The sequence below is a fragment of the Aethalodelphis obliquidens genome, unplaced genomic scaffold, assembly GCF_003676395.1.
Source record: "Aethalodelphis obliquidens isolate GAN/ISIS:26980383/991018 unplaced genomic scaffold, ASM367639v1 scaffold6, whole genome shotgun sequence".
In the NCBI taxonomy this organism is placed as follows: Eukaryota; Metazoa; Chordata; class Mammalia; order Artiodactyla; family Delphinidae; genus Aethalodelphis; species Aethalodelphis obliquidens.
The window spans coordinates 1928840-1955543 of NW_020837950.1; the positions used below are offsets into that span (position 1 = coordinate 1928840).

Genomic DNA, 26704 nt, shown 5'->3' on the forward strand with positions numbered 1-26704 from the left:
GGGTTACTAGTCTCATGGGCGCCGGGAGTACATCAACAAAGGATTTCATCATGGTTTGGAGACTACCAGAGCATAGAGGCCACCTGGTTGTAATGATTAGTAAACGATATCTATTAACTACAAAGCCCTTAACAATAAAGAAGTGATTTACCGCACAGCATAATCCTGGGTAGGGACAGTGGAAGAACAGGAGGAACTGTGTGGGCCCAAGATGGCATCAGTGATGCTAACAGTCATACAACATCCGATGTAGGTCCAGGTAAAGAGTAGGCGTTCAACAACTGGTAGCCATCATTATCTTCATCACCATTGGCATCATCATCACTGATAATACCCAAACAAGGCAACCTATCAATTGTCACTGTTATTTATATGACCGAAACAGCTAATCTAGAAAGATCCCAGAGACATAAATGACTGCGTGCGTGTGCTGTGAGCGCCAAAAATGTGCCGTCATCTTACAAGGCAAGAATTATTGAAAATTAATTCATTTAAATTATCTGAATACTCATTAACTGCAAACAAGCATGAGATAAAATTTTGGGATAATGTTCTAAAACTGTATCATGGGGATGGTTGCACAGCTCTATAAATTTAATAAAATCACTGAATTGTACACTTACAATGAGTGGATTTCATGGTATGTTAATTATACCTCAATAAAGGTGCTAAAAAAAAAGTCTCCCTAGGCAGGCGCTGAAGGGGGATTCAGATGACAGGAAGAACAGAAATTACCTTGCATGCAGCATAGAAAGACAAAAAGAAGGAAAATATGAAAGATTAAGAGACATGGAGGGCAGAGTGAGGGGCTCTAAGATGCAATGAATTGGAATCCTACATGGAGAACTGAAACAGGATGGGCAGAGGCAATTTTAAAAGGGCTAAGGATTTGCCAGCATCAGTGAAAAACACCAATGCATAGATTCAGAGTCCAAAGAATCTCGAATAAGATAAATAGAAAGAAATTCGAGCTTAGATACATAATAGTGAAACCAAAGACAGAATGTTAGAAGCAGTAAAGAAAAAAAGATAACTATCTTCAAAAGAACAATAGACTGACCTGGCTTCTCAACAACAATGGAAACCAGAAGAAAGCATGGAAATAAGCATGCTGAAGTTGCCAACCTTGAGTTTTATATCCAGTGAATATATCTTTCAAGAATGATGGTGAAGTAATTTAGACAGCAAAAACAAGATTTCCCACCTACAGACCTTCACTAAAATAAAGTTCCTCCTCTGTGTTTTACAATCACTTTAACTCTTCATTTCTTCCACATGCTGGACCTTGAATATTCCCAAAATCTAGACAAGGGTTATTAGATTTAGCAAACGAAATACAGGACACCCAGTTAAATTTGAGTTTCAGATAAACAACAAATACATCTTTAGCATCTATGTGTCGCCAATATTGTATGGGACATTTAACTGGGTGTCCTCTGTTTTATCTGGCAACACTAGTATATACAAGGGGAGAAATGTTAGAGACAGAATTGGAATCGTCTGTTTGTAGGTGATGGCCACATCCCAGGGATGAGATGAAACAGACTAGGGCTTGATGGGAGATGTCAGATGAAAAGACATGAAGGGCCAGACTCTGTGCAACTCTGACCTTTGAAGGGGTGATGGAGGAAAACAGAGAGGAGGAGAACCAGTGAGGGCAGGCCAGGGGGCAAGTTCCAAGGAGAAGCATAAAACTTCATTCATTCAGCAAGTATTGAGTGTCTGCTACAGACCAGGTACTGTTCTAGGCACTGTTCTAAATAATCAAATAATTGAAAAGAGTGCTCTGAAATCGGCACAATGAAACGAAGTGATCATTTAAGGGTTACGGGTAAGTCTCTCCTCAGGCTAACTCCAATTGCGAAGTACAGGCTTCCTGGAGAAAGCTGAGACTTCGATGCCAGCATGGGAAGACCAGGTACTTGCCACCACGGAGGTGCAGAGACTTCACATACCACTAAGCAAACTTGGGCAAGTCTTTACCTCCTGCAAACTCGTGAGCAATTTAACCTCTGGAGTGTCTAATTTTAACAAGTGAATGATAACCAGAGAAACTAGTGACCCACCACATATAGGTATTTTATGTTAATTAATTTTAACACTGACTATAGTATCGGTGGGGAGCAGATAACACAAAAAATCAAAATAATTACAATACCAGGCAGAATAGATTGATAAGAGCAATAAAAATGATGGGTACCAAATGTCATGGGGATTCAAAGGCAACTTCCAATTGAGTTTATTTCCCTGGTCTTGAAGGGTAGGGGGCTTGTTGGGAGAGAAGAGACAACAACATAAAGTCAGAATGGATGGAAGCAGAAGAGTGGGGCATATTTATGAGTCGAGGGTAACATGAGAGAAGCGTGGAGAGAAGGCTGGAGCAAGAATAGAGAGCCTTGAATTCCTGGCTAAAAAGTTGGGATTTTAATAAAACACAGAAATCTCTATAGCAAAGTCAATTTTCACCAGCAAACTAGTATGGTACTGTTCGCATTTTAGAGAAAGACAACAGGTAGAAGCACATTTTTGACCGTAGAGTTCTATGCGGGGTAACCGGGAGTATCTTCTTCCTTCCTAACGAGCCTCATCAGCCAGGACAAAGGTCACCATTTTTTTTTTTTTTATTTTTTTTGCGGTACGCGGGCCTCTCACTGTCGTGGCCTCTCCCGCTGCAGAGCACAGACTCCGGACGCACAGGCTCAGCGGCCATGGCTCAAGGGCCCAGCCGCTCCGCGGCATGTGGGATCTTCCCGGACCGGGGCACGAACCCGTGTCCCCTGCATCGGCAGGTGGACTCTCAACCACTGCGCCACCAGGGAAGCCCAAAAGTCACCATTTTTGAATGCTATTTATGTAATAGGCATGTGAACAAGGTGGTCTGACAGCTTCATTTTAGTACATTGAGGCAGTTACCACGGTTTTGGAAAATGAGATTTCAGGAGTTCATCTGCCCAATGTCACAGAGCAATAAGGGGTCGAGACAAGGCTGGCACCTTTGAACCCAGTGAGAGACTGGACACCAAGCATCTACTTTGTGATTAAAAGCTGGGCCAATGAAGGTGACAGCTACATTAATAATATAAGGGCCAGGGATTGCTTCTAACTCTTGATTACACACACATGAGAAAGTCTAAATGACAATGAAACCATTCATAAAGGATTTCTTTGTTTTGTGGTCAATTAGCATTCATTCCTGTCAGTAATAATATAATGGAAAAACGCTTGACTGAGTTGTGGGTCTGTTTTTCATTGATTATTGATGTTTCTGGCCACACCATTCCCTCCTGATTTTAAAAGGATTCTTCTTCATTACAGTTCACCGTTCACCCCTTTTCCCTCTCCTTCCAGGAGTTACTTCTGCAGATGCAGATGCCATGTCAAAAAAGAAAATAAAACTGATGGTGTTTTGTGTGCTTAACTCATTTTTAATAGGATTTTGTGGTTCGGGGTGATTCTTTGTTTTAAGCTGGAGTAACACTCAGGCTCTATGCAGGTTCCAATGGTCTGGACAGTCCCTGCTGATCACAAAGGTTGCTCCAGCCAAAGGACAGTACCAAATTAAAAGGCACAAGTCACCTCCCTCCAAGCAAGTGATAGAACTTCATTTTGTTCCAGAAGCAAGTGAGAATGAAGATGAAAGGGTGGAACATGGACATGTCAGAAGGGATGTTAAAAATCCACGCCAACAAGAATACAAACCACGTTCTTGGGATTCCTCATGTCAACCTTGTGAATTACTTTACTGTTCATGTTAATTTTTAGACAATCTCTTTTAGGAAGAAACATGCCAGTTATATTAGATTGAACCACATAAAATTGCTGCTAACCAGGATGGTCATTTCACATGAGTCAACCTAATAATCATCACAGCTCTGTGCAGTCATCTCAGTGTGTTCTACATTTATTTCTCAATTTAAATGGAGACCTTGGGCTGTAGAGAGAAAATGAGAAAATACAGCACATACAAATTCTTAACAGATGTCTGTTGAATCTTTAAGTATATAAATCCTAGCAATCTGGTAGCCTCGCGTGTATCTTACGCATCCTAGGTACAAACCGTTCTAATGTCAGGGTGAATGCACTTTAACACTTTCAAGTTTAATTTCCCTGAGTCTGAAATAATTAAAAATTCCACTTGATTTATGTATTTACACTTTTATTAGAATTCTTCAGAACTGTGAACAATTGGACAACATATCAGAGAAAAAACATAGAACATCGACATCCTTTAAACTTGCACCGCTTACATATTTACACATAAAGTTACTTACTGTATATATAAAAAATATTTTCAAGGACTCATGGGCTTGGGAATATTCAAAAGACATTATTGCTACATTTCAATATTTACCAAAAAAAGCCACAAAATAATTTCAAACATTAAGCCACTGCCAAAGAAACATGGGATGTAAAAAAAAAAAGAAAAAAATTATAAAAATATAAACTTTCAAGAATATCCAAGACAAAACTCTCAGTGAAGTGCCCCTGAAGTACCTAGACATCTACAATTAACAACCATTTTTCTTACTATAATCAAAGTCAATAGAAACACAAAGGAAATTTTCAAAGTATGGCAAACAGCGACAACTTCTTACGTGACAACAAAACGCCCCAACCTGTTACCTTTGGAAAGGTGCGAGAGCATAGAACTCCAGTGCAAATGGTTACTTCCAGATAAATGGCCACAGTTCTCTAAATGAAAGCTAAGAGACCTAGGAGGAGAAAACCGTGAGGGCAGCATACCTGAATCTCACGAGACAACACACAAACCTTGCCATGTACCCATGGATCTCTTCCAGTTGGGTAGGAAAAAAAAAGGTAAACTCTAACAGTAATATCCAGGCTACAGCCTAAAGTGTAAAATTTAAATCTGTTTCAGTGGGAAAGTAGCATTAATAAGGTCTAAGGAACAGGTAGAGTATGTTGAGTATAAATAACAGAGTGCCTTAAGTGCAGGTGGATTGCAAATCAGCAGGTCCTTAAGCACTGCACTTCCTATATGCCTCTATGTAAGCTTTGGTAAGCTTCTCTACACAGCTAGGTGGAGTGAAACAAGAGCTCTGCTGAAGAAAGCCAAGCGACTTCTTGGGTACTGAAGGACCCTCTTGGGCTCAAGGCAAGACTACTCCCAAAATATTTGTCTACAAGCATACACACGCGCGCACGCACACATACACACTTATATAGATACTGGCCCAGTGTCTAGGACATGTCTGTGATGGAGGCTGAATTTAAAGTTTACTTCCGGCTACAGAAGAATCCAACTGAGACAGTACTGTTTTGTCACTTCTGCCGGAGTCATGCAGTAAATCGGTCACTTTTTCAAACGGCATCAAATCCACTGAACACAATGCCATTCTGAAGCTGGTCAGCTTGTTCTGGACAATCTCTACAGCAAGTTCATCGGCTACAAAGGAGATCTCTGTTAAGACTGTGCTTGGCAATTATGTGTTTTCTTTAAAAAAGAAAAAAAAAAAGCACTAACGGTTTCCTTCAAACTTGTCTGGCTCTTCAGCTATCCCTACACACAGCAGACTCAAGCCAGAATCGTATCCAGAAACTACATCGTGTGGGTTTCCCCCCTCAAATATGTGAATCTGTACAATTTACAGATGAGTATATACAAAATGCAGGCTGGGGAGGCCTTCTCTCCAATTCAGCTCCCTAATTGTGAACTCTATTTAGAAAACAGGTCAGGACCACAAAGGCTCACACCCAGCAGTCTTTATTCGTGCCTGGAAAGCATTTTTCCAAGGCCTACGTCTCACTCCCAGCATGAAATACTAGATTTCTTGAGCCCAGATACTCATAGGCTTCTGCCTTTGAATAACATTCTATTTTCCACATCAAGGGATGAGCTTTCGGTTTCTAATCCTGCCGCATCATCGTATCATTACGGATGGTTATGAGGAATGAAGGTGACTACTGCCATGTATTCAAATAAACTATCAACTATACTTTTCAGGCAGAAATTGGAGAAGCCCTGGGAAGGACTCAGGGTGTCTATAGCCCATCCCACCCACCCTTTCTCCAAGTCTGAAGTTATTCCGTTAACGGGGGCTAGCTTGCTATTGGGAACATATGCAGCTCAATGGTAGCGGATGACAGAAAACATCGGCCACTAAAGTATGCTCATAAAGACAGGAGTACAGTGGGGTGTCCATTACCCTGGAGGAGGATTCGAGTCGAAGGAAAACAAAATAACCATTATGAAAACCAAAAGAATGGGGGCCGTTCTTGTCGGGGAGCCCCCCAACACCGACCCCCAGATGTGCATTCTGTTTCAGACGTCTTCGTGGACAAGCAGAGGCTGCGTGGAGGATGTGCTGCTGCCCACCGAGTTGATCCGTACGGAACGGTCCACCGAGGGGGTCTCCCGATGGGGGCTGCAGTTCGCTAAGTTGGAATAAATCTGAGGAAAACAAGTCCGCAGTTAATACACCAGCCCCCATAACGAGCACAGCAACAAAGGGGCACGTCTGCAGCCTCAGAACCACAACTTATGAAGACTCCTAAAGCCAGAAGGTTTACAAGACCTTACAGCCAAGAACCAAATCATATTGACCAAAGACAAGCTTTGTTCTATCCCTCATTTTCCCCAAGGTCTGACTACCTAAGAAGTGATGGTGCAAAATGTGCTTTTCTGCTGGGACACATCTGGGAAAGAGAATGATCTAACTTTTATAAAAGGTGTATAAATCTCTACAGCCAACTCCAATCCAAAGGCTGATGTCAGTCACTAAGAAATCGGTGGTCCTTCCGGGGGTCTTCCATTGAGAACCGGGCTCTTGGGTGTGAAATGCTGTTTAATTCAAAATGTGCTTTGACACCCGGAAGAGCAAGCTTCAACCCAAAAGTATCAGTGGTATATGCTGAAGAAAAGACAGTTCTAAACACACAAACCAGAAAAAAAGCAGGTTAAAAAAAATCTGAGTCAAAGTAAGGATCACTCATTCTTCCTTAAAAGCCAAAGAAATGATGGATTTGAGTTTTGATTTCCCCCCTCCTCAAATCACTGGGAGGGATCTCCCAACTTCAAACAACGTCTTCATTCTCTATGGCTTGTGGCCATGACAGCTATCTGCCACATTCTGGCTATGCTTTCTTGAGCAGAAGGTTTATTTTACTGCAGCAACAAGCTGTCTTTTCTCTGATTTTATTCTAGTGCACATCACCCCAACCCTCCAAAGGCTGAATAGCCTGACACGTGAGGCAGAGCGCATGCCGACCCCATGACCAGCACTTGGGGTGGAAGAGGAAATGTGGCAAGTCCTTATGGAAACATCTATGTCCACACTTCTGAGTGCCAAGCCCTCTACTCTTTCACCTCCTTATTTCATAGCCCTTGGCCCAGAATGGAGGGCTTGGGTAAAAAGAAACTGTTTCCATTGCTTTACTTTCCTACCCAAAGCCCAATTTACAGCCCAAGCCAAGGAGAGAAGGGGTGGGTAGCTTAGTCCTCACCCCCAGAGCCTGAGAAGGACACGCTTGGAACCAAGAGAGCAGAGGTCCTTTGCCCGGCTAGAGTGTACTCACGTGATTGGTGCTCTCTGAAATCTGCTTCTCAATCAGCTGCACAATCTGCTTAAATGTCGGCCTTTTCAGGGGATCAGCATCCCAGCAAGTCTTCATGATGTCATACCTGCAAAATGAGGGCCATTTATCACTCCTCAATGCCCTTAACTGGTCCTCAGGTGTATGCCATGCAGCAATTTCAAAAATAATTCCAGGGCTACGCAACTGGACATAGTGAATGACATGGGCATAAAATAAAACTGTGTCTATGAGATGCTGCCAAAACTTTCTGTATATTTGGTGACAAGAATTATGAAAATCAGCTACAGAAACGACCTTTGACCAAGATGTCATAAAAAAGGAACCAAGCGACATTTTAAACTGTGCTAGTGAAAACCCTCAACATCTGAGCTTGTCTTTAAAAAGGAAAATAAAAGGGGAAACATTATCTGAAGGAAGAATGTCCGGGCCCTTACATTTCCGCAGGTGCGTGCTCAGGGCTGAGCATTCGGAAACCTTCCTTGATCATCTTGTAGAATTTAGAATCGACTGGCATTCCAGGGTAGGGGCTGCTTCCTGAGGCACAAACAGTTTGCAATCAGTGTAACAATACGCAAGCAGGACGCTGACAACACCTTAAAGAAGATGCTCTAAGTCTGATCGAGGAGGCTTTGGCAAGGCTCGTTTTACCTAAAGAGAACAGCTCCCACAGAAAAATCCCATAGGACCAGACATCACTTTCAAACGTGTACACACAGTTGAAAATGCTCTCTGGTGCCATCCACTTCACAGGTAGCCGAGCCTGCAATGGAAGCATAACAGAGTCAACAATGTTAATTATGAAGCTCAAAAAAAAAAACAAAAAAAAAACGGAACAGAATATATTCCTATAATTGTTGCTTCTGCTGAGAGGTGGAGGTGAGAACTTGACGGGCATCTCACGAAGGCCTTCCACCCACATAACCTCAGATGACCCCGACTGCCTCTGAAATAGGTGGATCACAAGTACAGCTGACCCTTGAACAACGAGGGTTTGAACTGCATGGGTCCACTTACACATGAATATGTCTCAATAATAAATTCTACACGGTCTGCGGTGAGTCGAATCCAAGAATGCAGAGGAACCGTGGATACGGAGGGCTGGCTCTAATTTATACTGAGATTCGTCCCTGAATTGCTCAACTGTATACTATCCCCATTTTCAAGATGGGGACATTGAGTCTGTACAGTGTGGTGGATAGGAGCACAGACAGTCAGACACAGATACATGGGTTCTAACCCTGGCTCCACCACTGGCCTTGTGTAACACAGAGGTTAGTTACCACTGAATGTTATTTACCCTTTTCCCTTGATAGAAACATGGCCTCCCACGGTAAGGACTGCATGGCCCAGCTCCTTCCCAGCTGCGTGCAGCCATGTGGCTCAGTTTTGGCCACTAAGGTATATAAGTGTTGTGTGACAGCTTTAGGAGAACTTCCTTAAAATGAAGCTGGCATGTGCCCTGTGGCCTTTTCCTTCTTGTCTCTTCTGGATGTGTTGGCTGGCTCTCTCATGGCCATATCATGGACCATGAAGATAAGGGCTACACCAAGGATGGTAAAAAAAAAAAAAAAAAAAAAAAAAAGAAACAAAGGTGGAGGAATTCGCTCCCCCTAGTACATCATGGAACCTCCACACCAGGCCCGGCCTGCTACTCCTATATTTGTTTTACTTTTTTGGGGGTGTTCTGTCATATGCAACCAAAACTATCCCTTACTAATACAGTGGGAAAGTCACTTATGCATCTATAATTAAGCCTCAGGATATTCTTCTGTAAAGCAAAAATAATACTTCAAATTCCATGAGTTGTCTTGGGGGTCAAATGAGATAATATGGATACCAGTGCTTAGCTGGGTACTGCTGACTCACTAGCGTCTGAAAACTTGCCCTGTACAAGCAAGCACGTGATAGAGAGTAGCGGATATGCTGACTATGACTATTCCAATGTGGTGAGTGGCAGATTTGGGGTTGAAATTCAATGGCTGAACTTCACATCCTGAACTCCTCCTGCTAACCTCGAGCCAAACTTTCCGTGACTAGTCCTCTTAGAGACATTTCTGAATTCCTGGATCTTAATTTACCGTAAAAAGCTAAATCAATCCTTCGCTTAATCCATTTAGGATTGAAAACTGGGAAGACAATTTTTTCTGGTCTTAAAGTTATTTTAGTCAGTAGGAAAAAAAAAAATGCTTTCCAGTATCCCCTCCCAGATTTTATGCTAAAACTCTTATAGAGGCCCTTAACCTGAGATTTACAATGTGTCTTGAATTCAGGAGCTTGTGAACTTGGAAGGGAAAAAATTACATTCTTGTGTTGACTAACTAAAGTTGAGCATTTCCTTAAATTATAAATTCAGGCAATAAAGCACCAGGTCTTAGCAGTGCCTGTGACTTTGTCACCAACAGTAACATAGATACCTTCACATTACAGTTTTATATTCATCACTTAGACATTACAGTAGTTGTTAGACCCACAGACAGTTAGAACATGTTATTCTGTGTAACAAAGAAGCACGTGTAATGAATATCACAGAGGTACTTTTTAATATTTTAATAACTTCATTTCCATTTAATGGCTTTTCTCAGTATCCTATGTATTTTATGCATTTAAAACAGTGTTCTGACAAGGGATCCACAGCTGTCACCAGCCTATGATAGGGGCCACAGCACAAAAACGACCAAGAACGTGTGTGAAGAACTTTCAGAGAAACTGACACAACGAGGAGGTCTCAGATGACTATGATGTAAATTTGGGGCCAATAACATGTTGTGTGAGTTTCCCTGCTTTTAATTTTGTCCCATTAGGTCTCCTTACCCAGTAGCCTGGTGAAGGGTGATATCTGTGACTGGTTAGTAGAACTGGCTTAGCTGGAGTCCACAATCTGAAGCCTGGTGGGACCTAACCACCTGACCCATCCTTGTTAATTCCAACTAAGGTCACGAGCCAAGAATGGGCTATTAAGAAGCTGCAGCATAACCACTGTCATGATTACTTAGATTCTAAATAAGACATCTAGCCATAATAATAAGTGCCTCATATAAGTATTAGCCACAGTGTGCCTGGCACTATTCTAAATACCCTACTATGTATATTAACTCATTTAATCCTCACAACAACTTCACGAGGCAGGTGACAGTATTATTACCAAAAGGAGAAAAACCAAGGTTCAGAGGTGCCGGGGTAATCCTTGCCAAATATCACACAACCACTAAATGATAGAACCAGGTTCGAACTCAGCAAGACTGGGTCCAGAACCCAGTAGCCTTCTGTCAATACTCAAAGGCCTGGATAGAGAACCACCTTTCATTCTTCCTTCCAATGGTGTACCAGGACGGAGAGGACTTGGTGTTATTAACACTCCTAGCCTTAGGGAGTTACTAGAAACGCATGCTATCATCAGGAAGTAAATCCAGGAACATTTCTGCAAAGAAACAAGTCTAGTACAGCCCACCCACAGAGATGCCATAGTGATGGAGAAGGAAATATTACATCATTATAAGGCACACAAGAGCTACCTCCAGGAACAGCTCTGGACCATAGGTATGGGCCTGGGAAAATAGATACAGAAGAATATATGTTCAAGACTATTGGCTTCCCATACTAATGGGATATTCCTCTAGAAATCATAGGCTCCGGTTTCAGCCTCTACTGACCCGTGTCATCTCAGACAAATATCACTAAAATACACTGTTTTTAGTTTCTCCAACTTTTAAAATGTGAAGACTTGCATTCTAATGCCAAGGGTTTGTCCTGATGATACAATGAAAACTGGCAATGAAAGCACTTTGAAATAAAATCACTATGTTCCGTAAGCCAATTATTCCTTATGAATGTCTTTAATAAGCTCTTGATTATAAGATTCAACATTCTATATACCTAACTCTGAACATTATCTTAGACTTAACATTATCTTTTTCACATAGCATGTCAATCTCAGAATAAAATTCTCCTGCTGTGACCTTCAGGTCCACATTTGTTTCACTTGAACAAAATCAAGTTCATTGCTATTCTCAGGCTATAATGAAAATTAAGGCTATTTCTGTTTCCTTCACATGCTCCATAATTACACAATTAGAATTAGGAATTCTATTATCGGAATTTTGCTAAAGTACACTTAATTTGACTGCTAAAATGCATGGTACCGCAAAGGTAGGATTTGCATTATGAAAATCCTAAAAAGCAATACTTAAGAAAACTTGAAACAAAAATCCTTCACTGGACTGTCAAGAGAGAGTGGGTACTCACATTTCCTTTGACCACATAATTAGAATCATTCTTGATGTCTCTGGCTAGACCAAAATCACAAATCTTTGTGATTCGACCATGAGTAAGGAGGATATTTCTGGCTGCCAGGTCTCTATGAATACACTATTAGGAGAGTGGGAGACAAAAGAAAACCATTTACATTTATTTTAAACTTTTAAAGAGTGAAAGCTATGTTTAATACTAGAATGCTGCTCATGTCACACAGTGCCAATACTTTTGCTTTACGTTTAAACTATTCAGTGCACCAAAAATAAATATCTAGATTACACTTTGAATGATGTTCAAATTTGTGTTTCACATTGTTAGGACCTTAATTACTATAATCACTTTCAAAACCAACTTGAATAAATGCTTCTTTTTTTCCTTAGGACTACTTTCATTCATAGGAAAATACATTATAAATAGTCCCATCATTTTTTTAAACGGAAAACTCATTTTACATGCTTCTCTTTGAATGTCCTTTTAAAGAGTTTCTAAAATGTCTACAACTTCAATCTGATACCTCCTAAGGACAAAGGGAAGAGGCTCTTTATTTCAGCCATCCTATATCCTCTTTGAGTTTGGTAATTGTTTGGAAATGTCACCAATGATAACTTAAGGGTAGGTTCTGTAACCTCATTCTATTCTGCTTGTCCCATTTCCTAAGGAATTCCTCTCACCCTTCCGGAGACCATGTTCCTTGTTTTGGTTCCATCATTCTCTTCCCACCCCCAACCTTCTGATCAAATGTTTATCGCTCTCTCTTGATTCCTTACTCCTCTGCACTTTGTAAACCATACATGCAATATTTGAGGTCTAACTTCAAAAAGACCCAAGTATATGCTTCACTGAGCACTGCAACTACATGAGGTACCCCCTCCTTTGGCTGATCAAATAATTCTCTCTTTATTTTCTAAGAGCAGCTCCTATATCCTAAAAGCCAAGTTTTAAATGAATTCATTGCATATAAAAAATATATTCATAGAAAGCTTATTTAGACAAGCTTGCACTTTAAAGCTTACAAATGAGAACATGAATTCCGAAGAGACAGCAGTTAGAACATAAAGAAACTGTATTTCCTCTGCTTTTGGTTACCACACTTCAAATGACACTCTGCCTTCTAACTATGGCTCTAAAATGCCCCTTGGGGGCCACGGGGGCAAGGAGAGGACTCTTCTGAGAATCACCCTCACTTACATTCTTTGAGGCGAGGAATGCCATGCCCTTTGCCACCTGGTAAGAAAAGCTCAGCAAGTCCTCCAGGTCTAGGGCCAACTCATCATCTTCCATGATGGCAGGAGTCACGTCTCTTTCTATGTATGAACCTGGTAGGAGGAGAAGGGATTTTCCTAGCAATTAAAACCTTCAAGTAAGGACAGTAAAAGACAGTGACAACAATACCTCCAAGGGCTGGTAATCAAGGAACTGATGTTGAACTTGCAGGCAAATCACCTCCCCAATGTTAAGGACAGGTAGGTACTGAATCACAAAGCTAATATTCCCAATCCTGGGCTAAGTTACAAAATCTTCAGGGAACAAGAACGGTGGATGAATACAAAAGTCTCATATTTTTATATGCAAAATATGTATTTCATATATTTTGATATGCATGTTATCATATATGCAGTAAAATGCTCAGATACAATAACACACGCTCTGACCCCAAATATCCACTTGCAACCCTTAACTGCCATTGACCACTGGCATTGCCACTGGATCCTGTGGCAATGGATCCTAGGCCATTGGATCCTATCCTAAAGGAGAACCGGTCACTACAGGAATGGTGTTCGATTCCACAGTGGTATGAGAAACCCTCTGTCAATGAAGTTGTTTTTATTGCTTGCTAGGTACCCACCTATTCTCGAAGATCTCCTTTTGTCTGCCTTGGTTGGTACAACATAAGAAACTCCGGGTTTCATGTCCATGTACTCATTAGTACTATCACCACTGGGAGAGATGAAACATGCATCAAATCATGATTAAATAAAGTGGGAAATGGGGGAGCACACAAGGGCCAGGCTCTACCTCCCCATCCCTTTTTGAACATAAGAGGCTGCTTTTATTTAAAGAAAGCATTGCCAAGTCTCAATAAGGAAAATCTTGTTCCGTAAGATACGAGTTTTTAATATTCAACATTCGGGTCCAATCCCCAGGAATTAGATGGCCTTTTTTGTGTTCAATTGTAGATGGAACTCAGGTCAGAAATTTCCCATCTCTTGACGCCAGGGATTTAATGAGAAGCAGAGAACCAAAACCATTATCCCACATTACTTCAAACTCTCTAAATTAGCCTCAAGAGAGACAAGATGAAAAAGACAAAGAACCAGAGCTTCTGAGATGTGTTATTAGTGGGGGAAGACAGAGATCACTAACATATAGCAACTGATGGAAGAAGGGTTAAAAAAACCAAGTTTGGTTCAGATAAACACCAATAATTTGGATGATTTTCTGAACCATCTGGACCTCTTGAATCTGCAACATTTGGCTGGAGAGTCTTCAAGATTTCTAGTACTTCCTGCTTCTGATTAGCATAGAAACACCATGACAACAATCTCCTTCAGAGTGTGCTGGTGGTTCCAATCCCATATGGGATCCCAAAGCACAGAAAACACTACACAGGACTGAACAATTTAGGCCATTACTTCCGAAAGTTAAAAAATATACAAGGGGCCAAGGTTTTAGAAATAAGGCAAAGTGGCTCATTTATTCATATAAAGAGGATGTGCACTAGAGAAACTAACAAAAGATGGTTTGGTTTATACTGTATTTTACTTCCACTTGTCACTACTCAAAGTTTACAGGATTGAAAAAAAAATTAAAAAGCTTCACCTAGGATTTAAAACTTTAGCCAGAGGTATAGAAAAACACTTTAGGAGGTAACCGCCTATCAACAATATTTACCAAGGTCTCCTTGAGGGCCTGGAGTTAAGTTTAGGAGACAAGTCTTGCCTTTTCAAAATGTAGGGGATATAGTAAATAAAAAGGAAAGAGGAAACCCACCACACAACTGCAGAAATATAAAGTATAAGGGATTAGGCACAATTACTAGGATTTCTGTTGGGCAGGGTGATCTAGGAAATCTTAAATGGCAGATCTTAACAACACTTGGAAAGAAAAGGCAAGACGTGGCACAGAATTCTATTCTGGTTGTAAACTACACCGATTCTCCTTAAAGGAACTTGAAGCCCTTGACACATCATTCAAGTTCAGAATGGTATCAAGGATGAAAGAGATGAAAATAAGGCACAAGTTTTTAAAATGTGCTGGAGCAGTTGTGCCTTTGAGAGCATGAGTTAAGAAAAGAAAGGGTAAGGTATACAGAAATAATTCAGAGGTAGATGGAGAGAAACCTATGTGCAGAGAGCTGTCTGGAGCTCTTTGCCATTCCGTTAAAGGTTTTAAAGGAATTTACCGTGACAATTTGGCAGCCTTTTCCACTTTCCCTATAAACAGTGTCTCACTGTAAAGAGGCATACGGTACCCGGCTCAACAGCATAAAGAGAATGACACCAAGAACAGAACGATGAGAAGAGAAATAGGCACAGAATTCACTCAATTGAATAGAACTAAAGCTTAGAAAAACACTAAAGATGCATTTTTAAGAATCAACAGAAATTTAAGTTCAACACTATTTCAAGCCTTAAAAACACCATTTGAACTTTCTAAACCGTTCATCACATTTAAATGATTTAATAATTCTGATTTTGTACCTCCAAGTACCTCAGGTTCACTTTTTTAAAGAATCAACCTTGATTGTAAACCCTCAGGACTCCATGAACTGCCTGTCAACAGCTATTTATGTAAATCAGTCTTACCAGGAAGACTCCTTTGAATGGAGAAGGTTTTTATAAAGCGCCGCTTCTGCGTGATCTTCCTGCTTTGAGCAAATAAATGAATCACGCTTTCTTCTCAAAAAATTCAGAAGATCACCGTAGCAACAATATTCTGTAATGACCAGGGTAGGCCCTACGAGCATTTAAGAAAAGGTTAGAAAAAGGTGAGATATACAGACCATCCAGCCTCCCATAAAAATACCCAAGGGTGATCACGGCCATTCACACTCAGGTTCAAGGCTAAGCCTACTTAGTACAAGTACCATCCTATCTATTAACATTGCTTAGCAAAAAGCAGCAGAGTAACCTTTTTACCTGAATTTTTAAGTGATCAGGGGCCAGGCATGACTGCTGGTTTTAGACAAGAGTTATAGCTTTCACTGTTATATTATTATCAAGCCTGCTATTTGAAACCTTTGATTCACTTCTGTTTACAGTGGGGGCTCCATGCCTCTTGGTAACGTTATTATGGAAATGATGATGAGCACACACACACACACACACACACACACACACACACAAAACTGTGGCATAATAGGAAAACCAACCACCAGAACCACCAGCTGAGACGAGGAGGTGGGGGAAACCCTGAAATGACAAGGGCATCGCCTGTGTTCCAGGGCCTATCTGTCGAACTTTTTTTTTTTTTTTTTGGTGTTGTGCACGCCTAAAGAACTGTAGCCCTGAAGTTAACAGGCAACTAATTAACTCGGGCAGAAATCTCTCAGGAACAATTGGTGATGTGGTGAAGCAACATTTATGGGGGCTGTTTTGAGAAATTATATAACCCTGTCAACTTGACAGTGGGTCTCTCCAGACCTTGAGGAATGGCTCATTTTACACATCTTTGTTCCTTCTGACCAAAATGCCTTCTGGCAACATCCCAGAAAGCCTTGATGAGAGGACTAATGACTGCTTCCGAATTGGAAATTTCTTTTTTATAGAAGTGAAATGTTTGCTCATTTGGTGTATATTTGAGGGCTGGAAGGCTTAGAGGACTATTTTTAATGACGGTATGTACATGAACATTAACCCTTTAGTGGCTAAATGTCATCCAGCAAAATATAAAAGCTCACAAGGTAAAAGAAAAGCTTTCTGGAGGAGATGAGACATTCTCGAGGTATTCAAGAGGTCAATGTCGGTGAGACATACACGACTGTAACTAGGGTATGTCCTGGGCTGCCCTGCCCCATGATGATAAAACCTGAAATATACATTCTTAAAGTACAATAGCTTGGGTGGTGGGGTGCAGGAATCCAGCAAGAGGTTAGCCGCCTGGGTCAAAATCTTGCAAGGAGCTTATAATCAAGCATTGTCAAAAACCATATCAAAATCTCCCATCTTTTGATAATTTGACCCATAACAAGAGTCAGGTTGGCCATGGCCTTACCTCCAATGGTACACGCTCCAAGAAGATTCACAATATTCACATGATTACCGAGGTAGCTTAAGACTTTGAGTTCAGACATTAGGGCTTCGCGTTCCGTTAAATGGGCACTTGCTAAAATTAGAAACATCTTATTTTAGCAAAAAACAAATCTGGAGGGGGGGGGCTTGGGATGAACTGGGAGATTGGGATTAACACGTATACACTAATATGTATAAAATAGATAACTAGGGCTTCCCTGGTGGCGCAGTGGTTGAGAGTCCGCCTGCTGATGCAGGGGACACGGGTTTGTGCCCCGGTCCGGGAAGATCCCACATGCCGCGGAGCGGCTGGGCCCGTGAGCCATGGCTGCTGAGCCTGCGTGTCCGGAGCCTGTGCTCCACAACGGGAGAGGCTACAACAGTGAGAGGCCCGCGTACCGCAAAAAAAAAAAAAAAAAAAGATAACTAATGAGAACCTGCTTATAGCACAGGGAACTCTACTTCTCTTTGCTATATGGTAGAAACTAACGCAACGTTGTAAAACAACTATATCCCCCCCAAAAAACCCAAAAAACAAAGCCCAAAAAAAGACAAATCTGTGACACTGGTGGTGAGCACGCACAGTAGCCTGCGGGAACTTACGTTTGAGCATCTTCACAGCAACAGTCATGGCCGCATCTGACTTAATTAGGCCGTATGCAGTGGCCTCAACAACTTTCCCGAAGGCGCCGGCACCCAAGGTTTTCCCTATAGAAAAGACGACAAGGAAGTAAGTGGCAATGGTGTGGTGGGACTGAAGGACTATTTGTGTCATTTCAAAACCAATAAAGGATTTGGGACAAATTTGTCCAGATACACTTCCTTAAAGTGCGCTTGATGCCAAATCTATCAAAGGTGGTGAAATCTCACAAAAAACACTTATTGTTTCAGGTGGAATAAAATAAAGGAAGCTACTGGGGTTCCCTAAAGTCACTGTTATGTGTACACAGAAAGGTTATGTGGAAAGCCCCTGTTGCATACTGACCAAAACTCAGCCTGTTTCTGGGAAACTCCCATTTGTGATCATAAGGAAGTTGCGTTGGGTCTATGTAAACATAATTGTTTCCATTTATCTCCTCAACAACCTTCCACTGTACTTCATACATGGGTTTCTGGTGGAGGGAGAAAGGGAAAGAGGCATCATCTTTTAATGGTTAATGGTTCAGCCGTTACAGCGTTCAAGGCAGAGAACAAATAAATGGTTACCTGCAAATATTTGTATGTAAGAATCATCACGATGATACACATCATACCAGCTGCGATCACAAAACCAATCAGCAAAGGCGTGAACAGGGTATGGGCATGGATTTGTTCTAAAATGAAGGAGGAACGTGGAATCACAACCTGTTAGTGGGGTCGGACCTTCACCACGACCACCTTGCCCCCAACTCGCCCACCTCCCACCTTACTGCCCATCACGGCAGAAGGCAAACCAGTTGCATCTGAGCTCCTGGCCTTGATTATTATCATACTCTTGTTATTCAAAGGAATCTTTTAAAATAACAGCTTTAAACCAGACGACTGTGGAAAAGAAGTTGCGATTTCCATAGCACAAGAATAACGTTACGCTGTTTGTCAGTGAAAAGCGACATCTCGGTGAACTTTGCACTTCAAATTCCTGCCTTGAACTTTAAAGTGTTTCCTTTACGGATATCTTATAGTTTCTTCTTTATGTTTTCCTGACTTTCCAAATTTTCTACACTGAACATCGAGCTTCTTTCACAACCGAGAAAAACACTTTTCAAGTGTTCTTTTCACTGCACTCCCTGAAAAAAAACCTATGATGAAGAACAATGTAAGATTCTTCCCCTCGTTACTCAAAAACTGAACAAACACCACTTTCTGGCACTCATCTTTGCCAACTCAAGAAACAAAAACCGAGCCCTAAGAATGTAGGTGTCTAGTTCCTTTGTCTTCTGACTTCATACCAATTCATCAATTCGTCCACATGCATGGTTCAACTTATGTTAGGAGAGCTGGTCACTCATGAATCAAATTTTCAAGATGGTAAAGAAATAGCTCACTAACATGATTCCATAAAAGGTAATGTTAACTTTGTGATACGGTGTCTGGCAATCTGTTAAAATAACTGATTTTAAGTCACAACTTAAATAATGTTTCATTGAATTTAAATCTTTAAATTGTCCCAATTCTGTTTCTGTTTGGATATAAAGTAAGTCTAGTTCTCCTATTTTCTTTCTCTACCCCTTCCTAATAGAAACCGTTGGAAATACACAATTAATTTTATACAGATACATATGCACACACATACATACGTGCACGCACGCATAAAATACATATAGTACATGGTTACTGCACACATTTTATTAACAAACTAGCACAGGATGAAACTGAGTAAGTTTGATGACAATCAAATGTGCAATGTGACTATTACCAGAAATGACATGGCCAGGGATGGAATGGACTTAAAATCATGATGGACATGGCAGGCCGAGCCTAAACATCCCCTTAAATTGGATTAAAAAGAAATATACCTTTGCTGTTACCTTTAAATGCAAAGTTAAAATAGGCAGAACTCTTGCCCACATCGTTGTAAGCCCTGCACTCCACCGTGCCATTGTGCTTAAAGGCGCTGTCATCAATGGAGCTGTAAACCACTAGTTTTCCAAACGGTGACACAGATGAGTTTTGGATCTGCACATCCACTGGCCCAACAGGGACAGAACATCTAGCGGGAAAAAAACAGCAGTGCGGACTTACTCTAGGAAAAAGAATCAATCGATCAAACACATTGGATGTGGCATACTTTTAAAACTAAGTCAGAGGTTTGTAATCAGACATCTCCTTTTACAACTGAAGAGTGTGATGACGGATGAGCACGTCTGTGGCACCGTGAACAAGAAAAGCGCTTGGAAAAGAAGAAAGAGGTTTCAGAGTGAGATGTGGGTTCGAAATCTGGACTCAAACACCTATTCCGTTGACTTCCGACTAGTACTTAAACCCTCCAAGACTCAGTTCCTACAGCTGCAAACTTGGGGTGGTAATACCCATCTTGGAGGGTTATCGAAAGGATCAGAGATGAATTCAATAAGACGGTTGGTTCATATCCTGGCACACAGTAGCCTTTTATAAATAAATGGTGAAAGAACGTATGAAGGATTGAAAAGGAAGAGCGTGGAGGAGGAAAGCAGTAAAGTCTATGAGGATGAAGACAGGGCCAGCCGCCAAACACCAGACGTGAGGACCCTACGGCTCGAGGTACGATCATGCCGCTGGGCTGGAGTCCAGGTGGCAAAGGCTCAGATGACCCTATTTTAAATTATCCCGCCCATATGCCTGGCAATTTTCTATTCCCTTACCTTGCTCTTTACTTTCCCCCTTAGCACTTAACACCTGCATATGGTAGTTATTTATTTCATCTTCTGCCCATCTCTGCCCATTAGAATATAAACTCACAAATGGGACTCAGGTGTTTTGTTCACCAGACCCATGTCTGGCCTAGAGGTGGAACTCCATAAATATTTGCTCAACAGATGTCTAAAACTACTGTGGTTGCTTTCCCTGTGGGCATACTTTCCAGGGGTCTTGAACCCCCTATTACTCCCCAAAGAAAACACTCCACTAAAACTCAGCTGAGAACAACAATCCTATGTAACCTCTTCCAACTTGGTGTTGATAAAAAAGGTCTATTCCGTGAAAAATGAAATTTCTATTATTATCCTGACTATTTAAATGATCGTGACGTTACACTGGCCTGAGTGTAAAATAGCATTTGATGGATAAAAACAGCAATGCTGACCCCATTTTCATCTCCAGGTAATGTGAAAGGACAGTTTAAGGTTTAAGTGTGGATTGTGAGGGAGAGGAAGTACAATGCCAGATGTGCTCTGCTCAGGGCCTGGGCACCTCAATCAAGGAGAAAACCTTTTTAAAACACATAGCTCCCAAACGCCGCATGTATGTGGTAATTGTGCGATCATTACTTTTTGGTAACTTGGCAATTAACTTCCGAGGTAATTTTTTTCATGATAACTACAGCCACATTTCCCACACATATTACCTCCTGTGTATAGATTGGAAATCTAATTACTCTGTCCTGGAAAATTGCTTTATCTACCTGCAGGGTGGAAATTGCATGATAAATCTAAGAAGATAACCACCAAAATAGAGAAGTCATTCAGTAATCATGTTTCAGCAAACAAAATTCATGTCTACCAAGAAAAATATAGCAATTATGTCCTTTAAAAAGCCACATGGATAGAAAAAAAATTAATCAAAACAAAGTTTGGTTTTTTTAAAATCTGAAAACATATTTGAAATTCAAGTGAATTGCAGTCCTTTCCTTATGCATGTTAAGTAGTACCCAAAATAATCATCTCACCTCTGCTCGGTTCCTGGACAAAAATACCAATCAATGGTGGGCTCTGGGAATCCTGCTGCTACACACTGCAGCATGCCATTCATGAGCCTGTCACGAGTCAGGATTTCTGGCTTTGCTGCAGGGAGAGAGAAGTGGCCTTATGTCAGACTGCTGGAAAACCTCACCAAGGCTCACTCCACTATTTCTGAATCCTCAAAAACTTTCTCGAGGCCGAAGGGGACCCCGAGGAGCATGTTGTTCAAAGGGGAGAATCTGAACCAGTGAGTGGAAGGCACAGGGAAGGCAGATGTGAGGGTCTGACCAAGAAAGGCTTTCCCGGTTAGAGCTGCCCAGTCCCCATGTGGACTGTCCATCCTACGGATGCCGGGGTCTCTGAGATCTCCCTGTCCCGGGGATGGCTGAGGTCGCAGGACCACCGGACAGGGTTTCTGTTTCCAGTGAGGGGGAACCTGAAAGACGGCATCTAATCAGGATTCTAGGATTCCCAACTATCTTAAAGGTGGAAATCCGGTTTAAAGGTTTCCTGCCATCAGGATTTCAAATTATTGAAACTTTCATAGGAATTTCAAGTTATTGCAGGAACTAGAATACTTCCCCTTTTTGGGGGGCGTGGGTGTGGTGCAGATAAGGAGCTGAATCACCCTTTTACAGAGAAGTCAAAACATAAGAGTAAAACCCAATATGGCCTTTTAACTCCAAACTTTTATTTCAAATACAAAACAGGAACAGAAAATGAGAAGAGGAAACCAGCTCAAGAGTTTTATTTATACATACGTCTAAACCTGAGTATAATCACTGAAAAAGTAAACTGTATCATCAGCAGGAATGCTCTAATTTGACATTTCTGTGTAACTATAATAATCAACTGATGTTCAATCAAGGGTGCCCTAAAGCACTGCAAATTCTTGAGATTATTTCTAAAGTGAACGGAAGATGAATTTACATACAGTTGTTCTACTGGTAATATATCTGAAGGATTCTAACCCTTTGAGAATGAGTAAGCTCCACTGTAAGCACCTGATGGCAGGGATGGTGACGTGCTCATCCTGCATCCCCGGTACAGCATCGCATGCGCCGACGCCAAGCATGAGCACAGAGCTACAGGCGGCCGCGTGCGGCAGACAGACCTGCACCCCAGCTCTGACCCTTAGAGGTTCTCTGCCTTCCACCAAGTCTCCTCGGGTGTCCAGTGGGGAATAACAAGAGTACCCATTTCATAGGGATGCTGTGATAACTAAATGAGATGGCGCACACAAAGAACCAAGAATGATTCACAGAGGCGAAACAATAAATGTATTAATTACTAATTTATTAGTTATTCATTTATTCAGTTACTCTTTTCTATTCAGAGTACCCACCCTCCTCGGTTAGTCAAGTTTGCTACCAGTTAGGTTAACTGTATTTGCCACTCTAAATATTCTCTTCAGTATCTAAAAACTGCTTCAAGATAAGCATGATAACGTGTGTGTTTTAACCCGATGCATTGGGAATTTGACATTGATTATGTTGCAACTGACAGGAAAAATATACATGGTCAGAGGAAAAGACTGACAGATCAGAAGCTTATTTCCTCGAAGGAAGGAAATAAGCTGATAAATGACATCTTTGTAGAACGACCTCTCAGCACCTCACCTCCTTGCAGGCAAATGGCTTGGCAGGGATCAGAGTGTCTGCATGCATGGCACACCCACCTGTCATTCAACCTGGCCCTGCTGATGCGCAGGCCATTTGGCTAATACACACAAAAGAGCAACAATCCACAAGCAGTCTCAAGGTAGGGGCATCCTTGAGAGTTTGGAGCCAATGCCAGCTTTCACAAATAGAGCAAGAAGACAAGCCATCGTCTTGCGAAAGCATCCATCTGGCAAGTTTCATTTAATTATCATGGGCAACTGTGTGATCGGGCTGAAAAGTAGGACGTAACACAGAAAGCAGGGGAACTTTAGGAGAATGCTATTTGCTGAAGACTGCAGGCACCATACGGCAGGTCTCTCTGGACTCAATTCAAGTGTCATCTTCTTTTCCAAGCCGTCCTCAACTCTCCAAAGCCAAGTTGGTTAGTCTCGCCTCCCTACTCCTGAAGCCCTTTAGAGCACCTGACGCGCTTATACAATACCCTGGTGTGTCTCCTCCTCCGTCAGACTGTATGTTCTCAAGGGCAAGGACCATGTCTCACTGACTGTACCTCTGACTCCTAGCAGAGTCTGACCTATGGCAGACATACAGTAAGAGCTGTTGAATGATTAAGTCCCCCCAGAGGCACAAGTCCCTCATACTCCAAAGGAATTCAATTAGAGTCACAAAAAGGGACCTGGAAGAACAGCCTAATGGTGATTTTCCTGTGTAGCGGCAGGATTTACACTATGTTTTCAACAGTGGGCCAATGACATAAGAAATCCACACATATACCTGGCTGTGTGATTTTTTTTTTTGCATACTGAGATTAATGATGAGAGGGGAAGGTCTACACATAGACAGTAAAGATAACTGGATAGGACTCAAATGGGAATCAAGTTCATAAGACAGATCTCCTCATACCAACCTTCCTTTTGTCACTCATTCTTCCTAACACTACATGATGGATTTTTAGTGGAATTAAATATTACTCAGTACGGGGGAAAGGGCTGAAAGGATGCCTGATGACGTTCACAGTGGTTATCTCTGAGTAGCAGGGTTATGGATAGTTTCTATTTCATTCTTTTGACTTTGTTTCTAAATTTTTTTTCTTTTTTGACAGTGAACACATAGCTAATAACAAACCTATAAGACATTTTTTAATTAAAAAAAATTGGAACAGCTGAAAATTACATAATCAATTGCATTTAGCTTTGGTTACAAGATCCAAGCCTTCTAGCATGACACCTGGTAGCAGTTATACAACGGCCAGGGCTGGCAAAAGGCACAGTCAGGCTGACCTACTTGTTCCTGTGTGCTGGTTAATTAGGCAGATGTTTAAGCTACTATCCCAACCTAATCTAAGGCTAATAGAGCAGCTTTTGTCCTGTTGGACCTGAGGCTGGCAAACCAAGCTCTGAGGGCTCCTCAAACTTCAGTGTGCATTTGAAGCATGAGGAGATGAGGTTAAAATGCACGTTCCTGGGCCCCATTTCCAGAGATTTAATAAGTTGAGCATCTGACCAAGCAAAGGGCTTTTTTAGAGAATCTTCAAGCGACCCTATCAGGGCTGGGACTAGAGTGAGGCAAGAAGAGCACCTAAGGCGAGGAATTTAAGAAGCTTCTCACCCTCTAGGTCTTGCAAATACAGGTTGGCACCCTGAGCGAGCACCTCCTTAAATTTGGCAACCTAGGCATCTCTCCTGCCTCATCCTAATTCCAGCCCTGTCCCTAATGTTGGTGACAAGAGACCTCATTGTGAAAAGGCTAAATTACATGAGTCCAGTTTGGGCTGTACATGGCAAGTTGCACTACAAAAAAAATGTTTAATGCATAAAGAATGAGCTAGGTATAATTCTGATTCCTAAAAATGAAAATCTGGGCTCATCTGCATTTTGTAAGTGCCTCAACGCACCGTCTAAGGCATTAAATATACATTTTGCTTTTAAAGACACATAACTCCCTGCAATTCTCCAGGTTAAATCTGAGCTGTGTTTCCTTAGATATTCTGCAATCAGCAGTATACCAAATGACACATTCCTTAATTCCTCCCAAGTTGGAGGTTTAGATAAGCCTAAGAGGTGTATAAGCTATGTATTTCCCGTGGAGATAAAAATTAGCCTTGTCTCCTTTCAAAGCATTGTGGACCTCAGTCATCTGGCGTCTCCGACAACACTGATCAGCTCGTAGGCAGATTTCAGAGTGCTTATAACTCTTCTGAGAATTTATTGCTCATGCAATTAAAAATCCCAACCATTTCCTGACTTACCCCACAGATATGTGATCTTACAAAATATTCCTTTTCACCAACATCGTGTCCATACGGAAGGCAAGAACAAATCGAATTTTAAAGAACACAGCACAGACAACAAGAGCTGGGGGGTGGGTGGGAGGAGGTGCACAGGTAACTGGTGGGGAAGCACTGAGTATAGTTCTTGGCTCAACTTAACTACCTCCACCAACTCCTGCTACAAATGCGTATCTGCCCACACTCTCTAATCAGCAAAGAACACAGACTTAAGTGTCCATACAACAAAAGACAAAATGAAGAGGGATCTTACGGATGAGTATGTTTTTACAGTTGTAGGTCCCATGATATTTAATGGCAATACAGCAATGATTTGTAGCAATTTGTCACTATCATGGTTTGGGTCTGAGTCAAATCTACGTTCCTGCCATAATATCGTTATAATAAAGGAATTTAAATCAACTAAAATAGAAGTATTAAAAAACTCAGGTTAACTTTTACTTACGAAAGGAGTATCATACTTTTTTAATACTTGAAAAAAAAAATCCCCAGAACAGATATTTTGAAAATACATTTTGGATACGAACAATTATATATAAAATGGATAAACAACAAGGTCCTATAAGGGAACTATATTCAATATCCTATAATAAACCATAATGGAAAAGAATATGAAGAAGAATATATGTACTATATATGTATGTACAACTCAATCACTTTGCTGTACACCAGAAACAACATTGTAAATCAACTATACTTCAATAAAAAAAAATTAAAGAAAATACATTTTGTTTTATACATTCTTAAAGATATCCAGCAACTGGTGTATGGGTACTTTAATAGAAATTTGTTTAACAAATGAAACAAAACTTCAACTATAGTGTCCTACATCCAGTTCTGTTTAGCAGAGTGTCTATCATTAAAAAAAAAAAATCATTCTCCTACTGAACTGATGTCCTAAATGAAAGGTATGCAAATTTTTAATGTAGAAGGTGAAACAGTAATATTTTACATTTTAGAGGCCATAGGTCTCTCACAAATACTCGATTCTGACACAAACATAGCCAGAGACATGTAAGCAAATGTGCAAGGCTGTGTTCCAATAAGATTTTATTCATGCACACTGAAATTTGACTTTTATTTTCACATCTCACAAATCTTGGTGGTTTTTTTTTCCAACCATTCCTACCACCCACCCGCCACCCCAAAGAAAGAAAGGAAGAAATGTTCAGCTTATGGGCCATTCAAAAACAGGATACTTGTCAAATCTGGCCAGAGGGCTATAGTTTGCCAATCCTTATTCTAAACAGCCATCAAAAAAGATCTCCCTATCCTGAAAGTTAGCTTTAAAAAAAATGATGAAACTACTTGGAGAAAGCCTTCCTCAGCCAGAATGCCTTCCTCACCGCTAGGTGACCTAGACGGAGGGGGGATGTGTACACATATCACAATGCAACCCTC

General features: G+C 41.2%; 1 protein-coding gene across 4 annotated transcripts in view; it reads right to left on the bottom strand.

Annotated features, from left to right (window-relative positions):
- Positions 1 to 4139: 4139 nt before the first annotated feature.
- Positions 4140 to 26704, bottom strand: part of KIT (KIT proto-oncogene, receptor tyrosine kinase) — an 85817-nt gene continuing 63252 nt past the window's right edge. For 2 of the 4 annotated variants that reach the window (XM_027102927.1, XM_027102928.1), the window contains exons 8-21: positions 21382 to 21496; positions 19535 to 19728; positions 18246 to 18352; positions 18025 to 18151; positions 17643 to 17747; positions 17023 to 17133; positions 15615 to 15765; positions 13655 to 13746; positions 12997 to 13124; positions 11800 to 11922; positions 8206 to 8317; positions 7992 to 8091; positions 7537 to 7642; positions 4140 to 6412 (exon numbers count right to left, since the gene is read on the bottom strand). In XM_027102927.1, coding sequence (XP_026958728.1) covers positions 6284 to 6412; positions 7537 to 7642; positions 7992 to 8091; positions 8206 to 8317; positions 11800 to 11922; positions 12997 to 13124; positions 13655 to 13746; positions 15615 to 15765; positions 17023 to 17133; positions 17643 to 17747; positions 18025 to 18151; positions 18246 to 18352; positions 19535 to 19728; positions 21382 to 21496 — 1700 coding nt within the window. In that variant the 3' untranslated portion in view covers positions 4140 to 6283. The remainder of the gene's footprint in view (positions 6413 to 7536; positions 7643 to 7991; positions 8092 to 8205; positions 8318 to 11799; positions 11923 to 12996; positions 13125 to 13654; positions 13747 to 15614; positions 15766 to 17022; positions 17134 to 17642; positions 17748 to 18024; positions 18152 to 18245; positions 18353 to 19534; positions 19729 to 21381; positions 21497 to 26704) is intronic. The other 2 variants (XM_027102930.1, XM_027102929.1) reach the window with 1 other exon arrangement.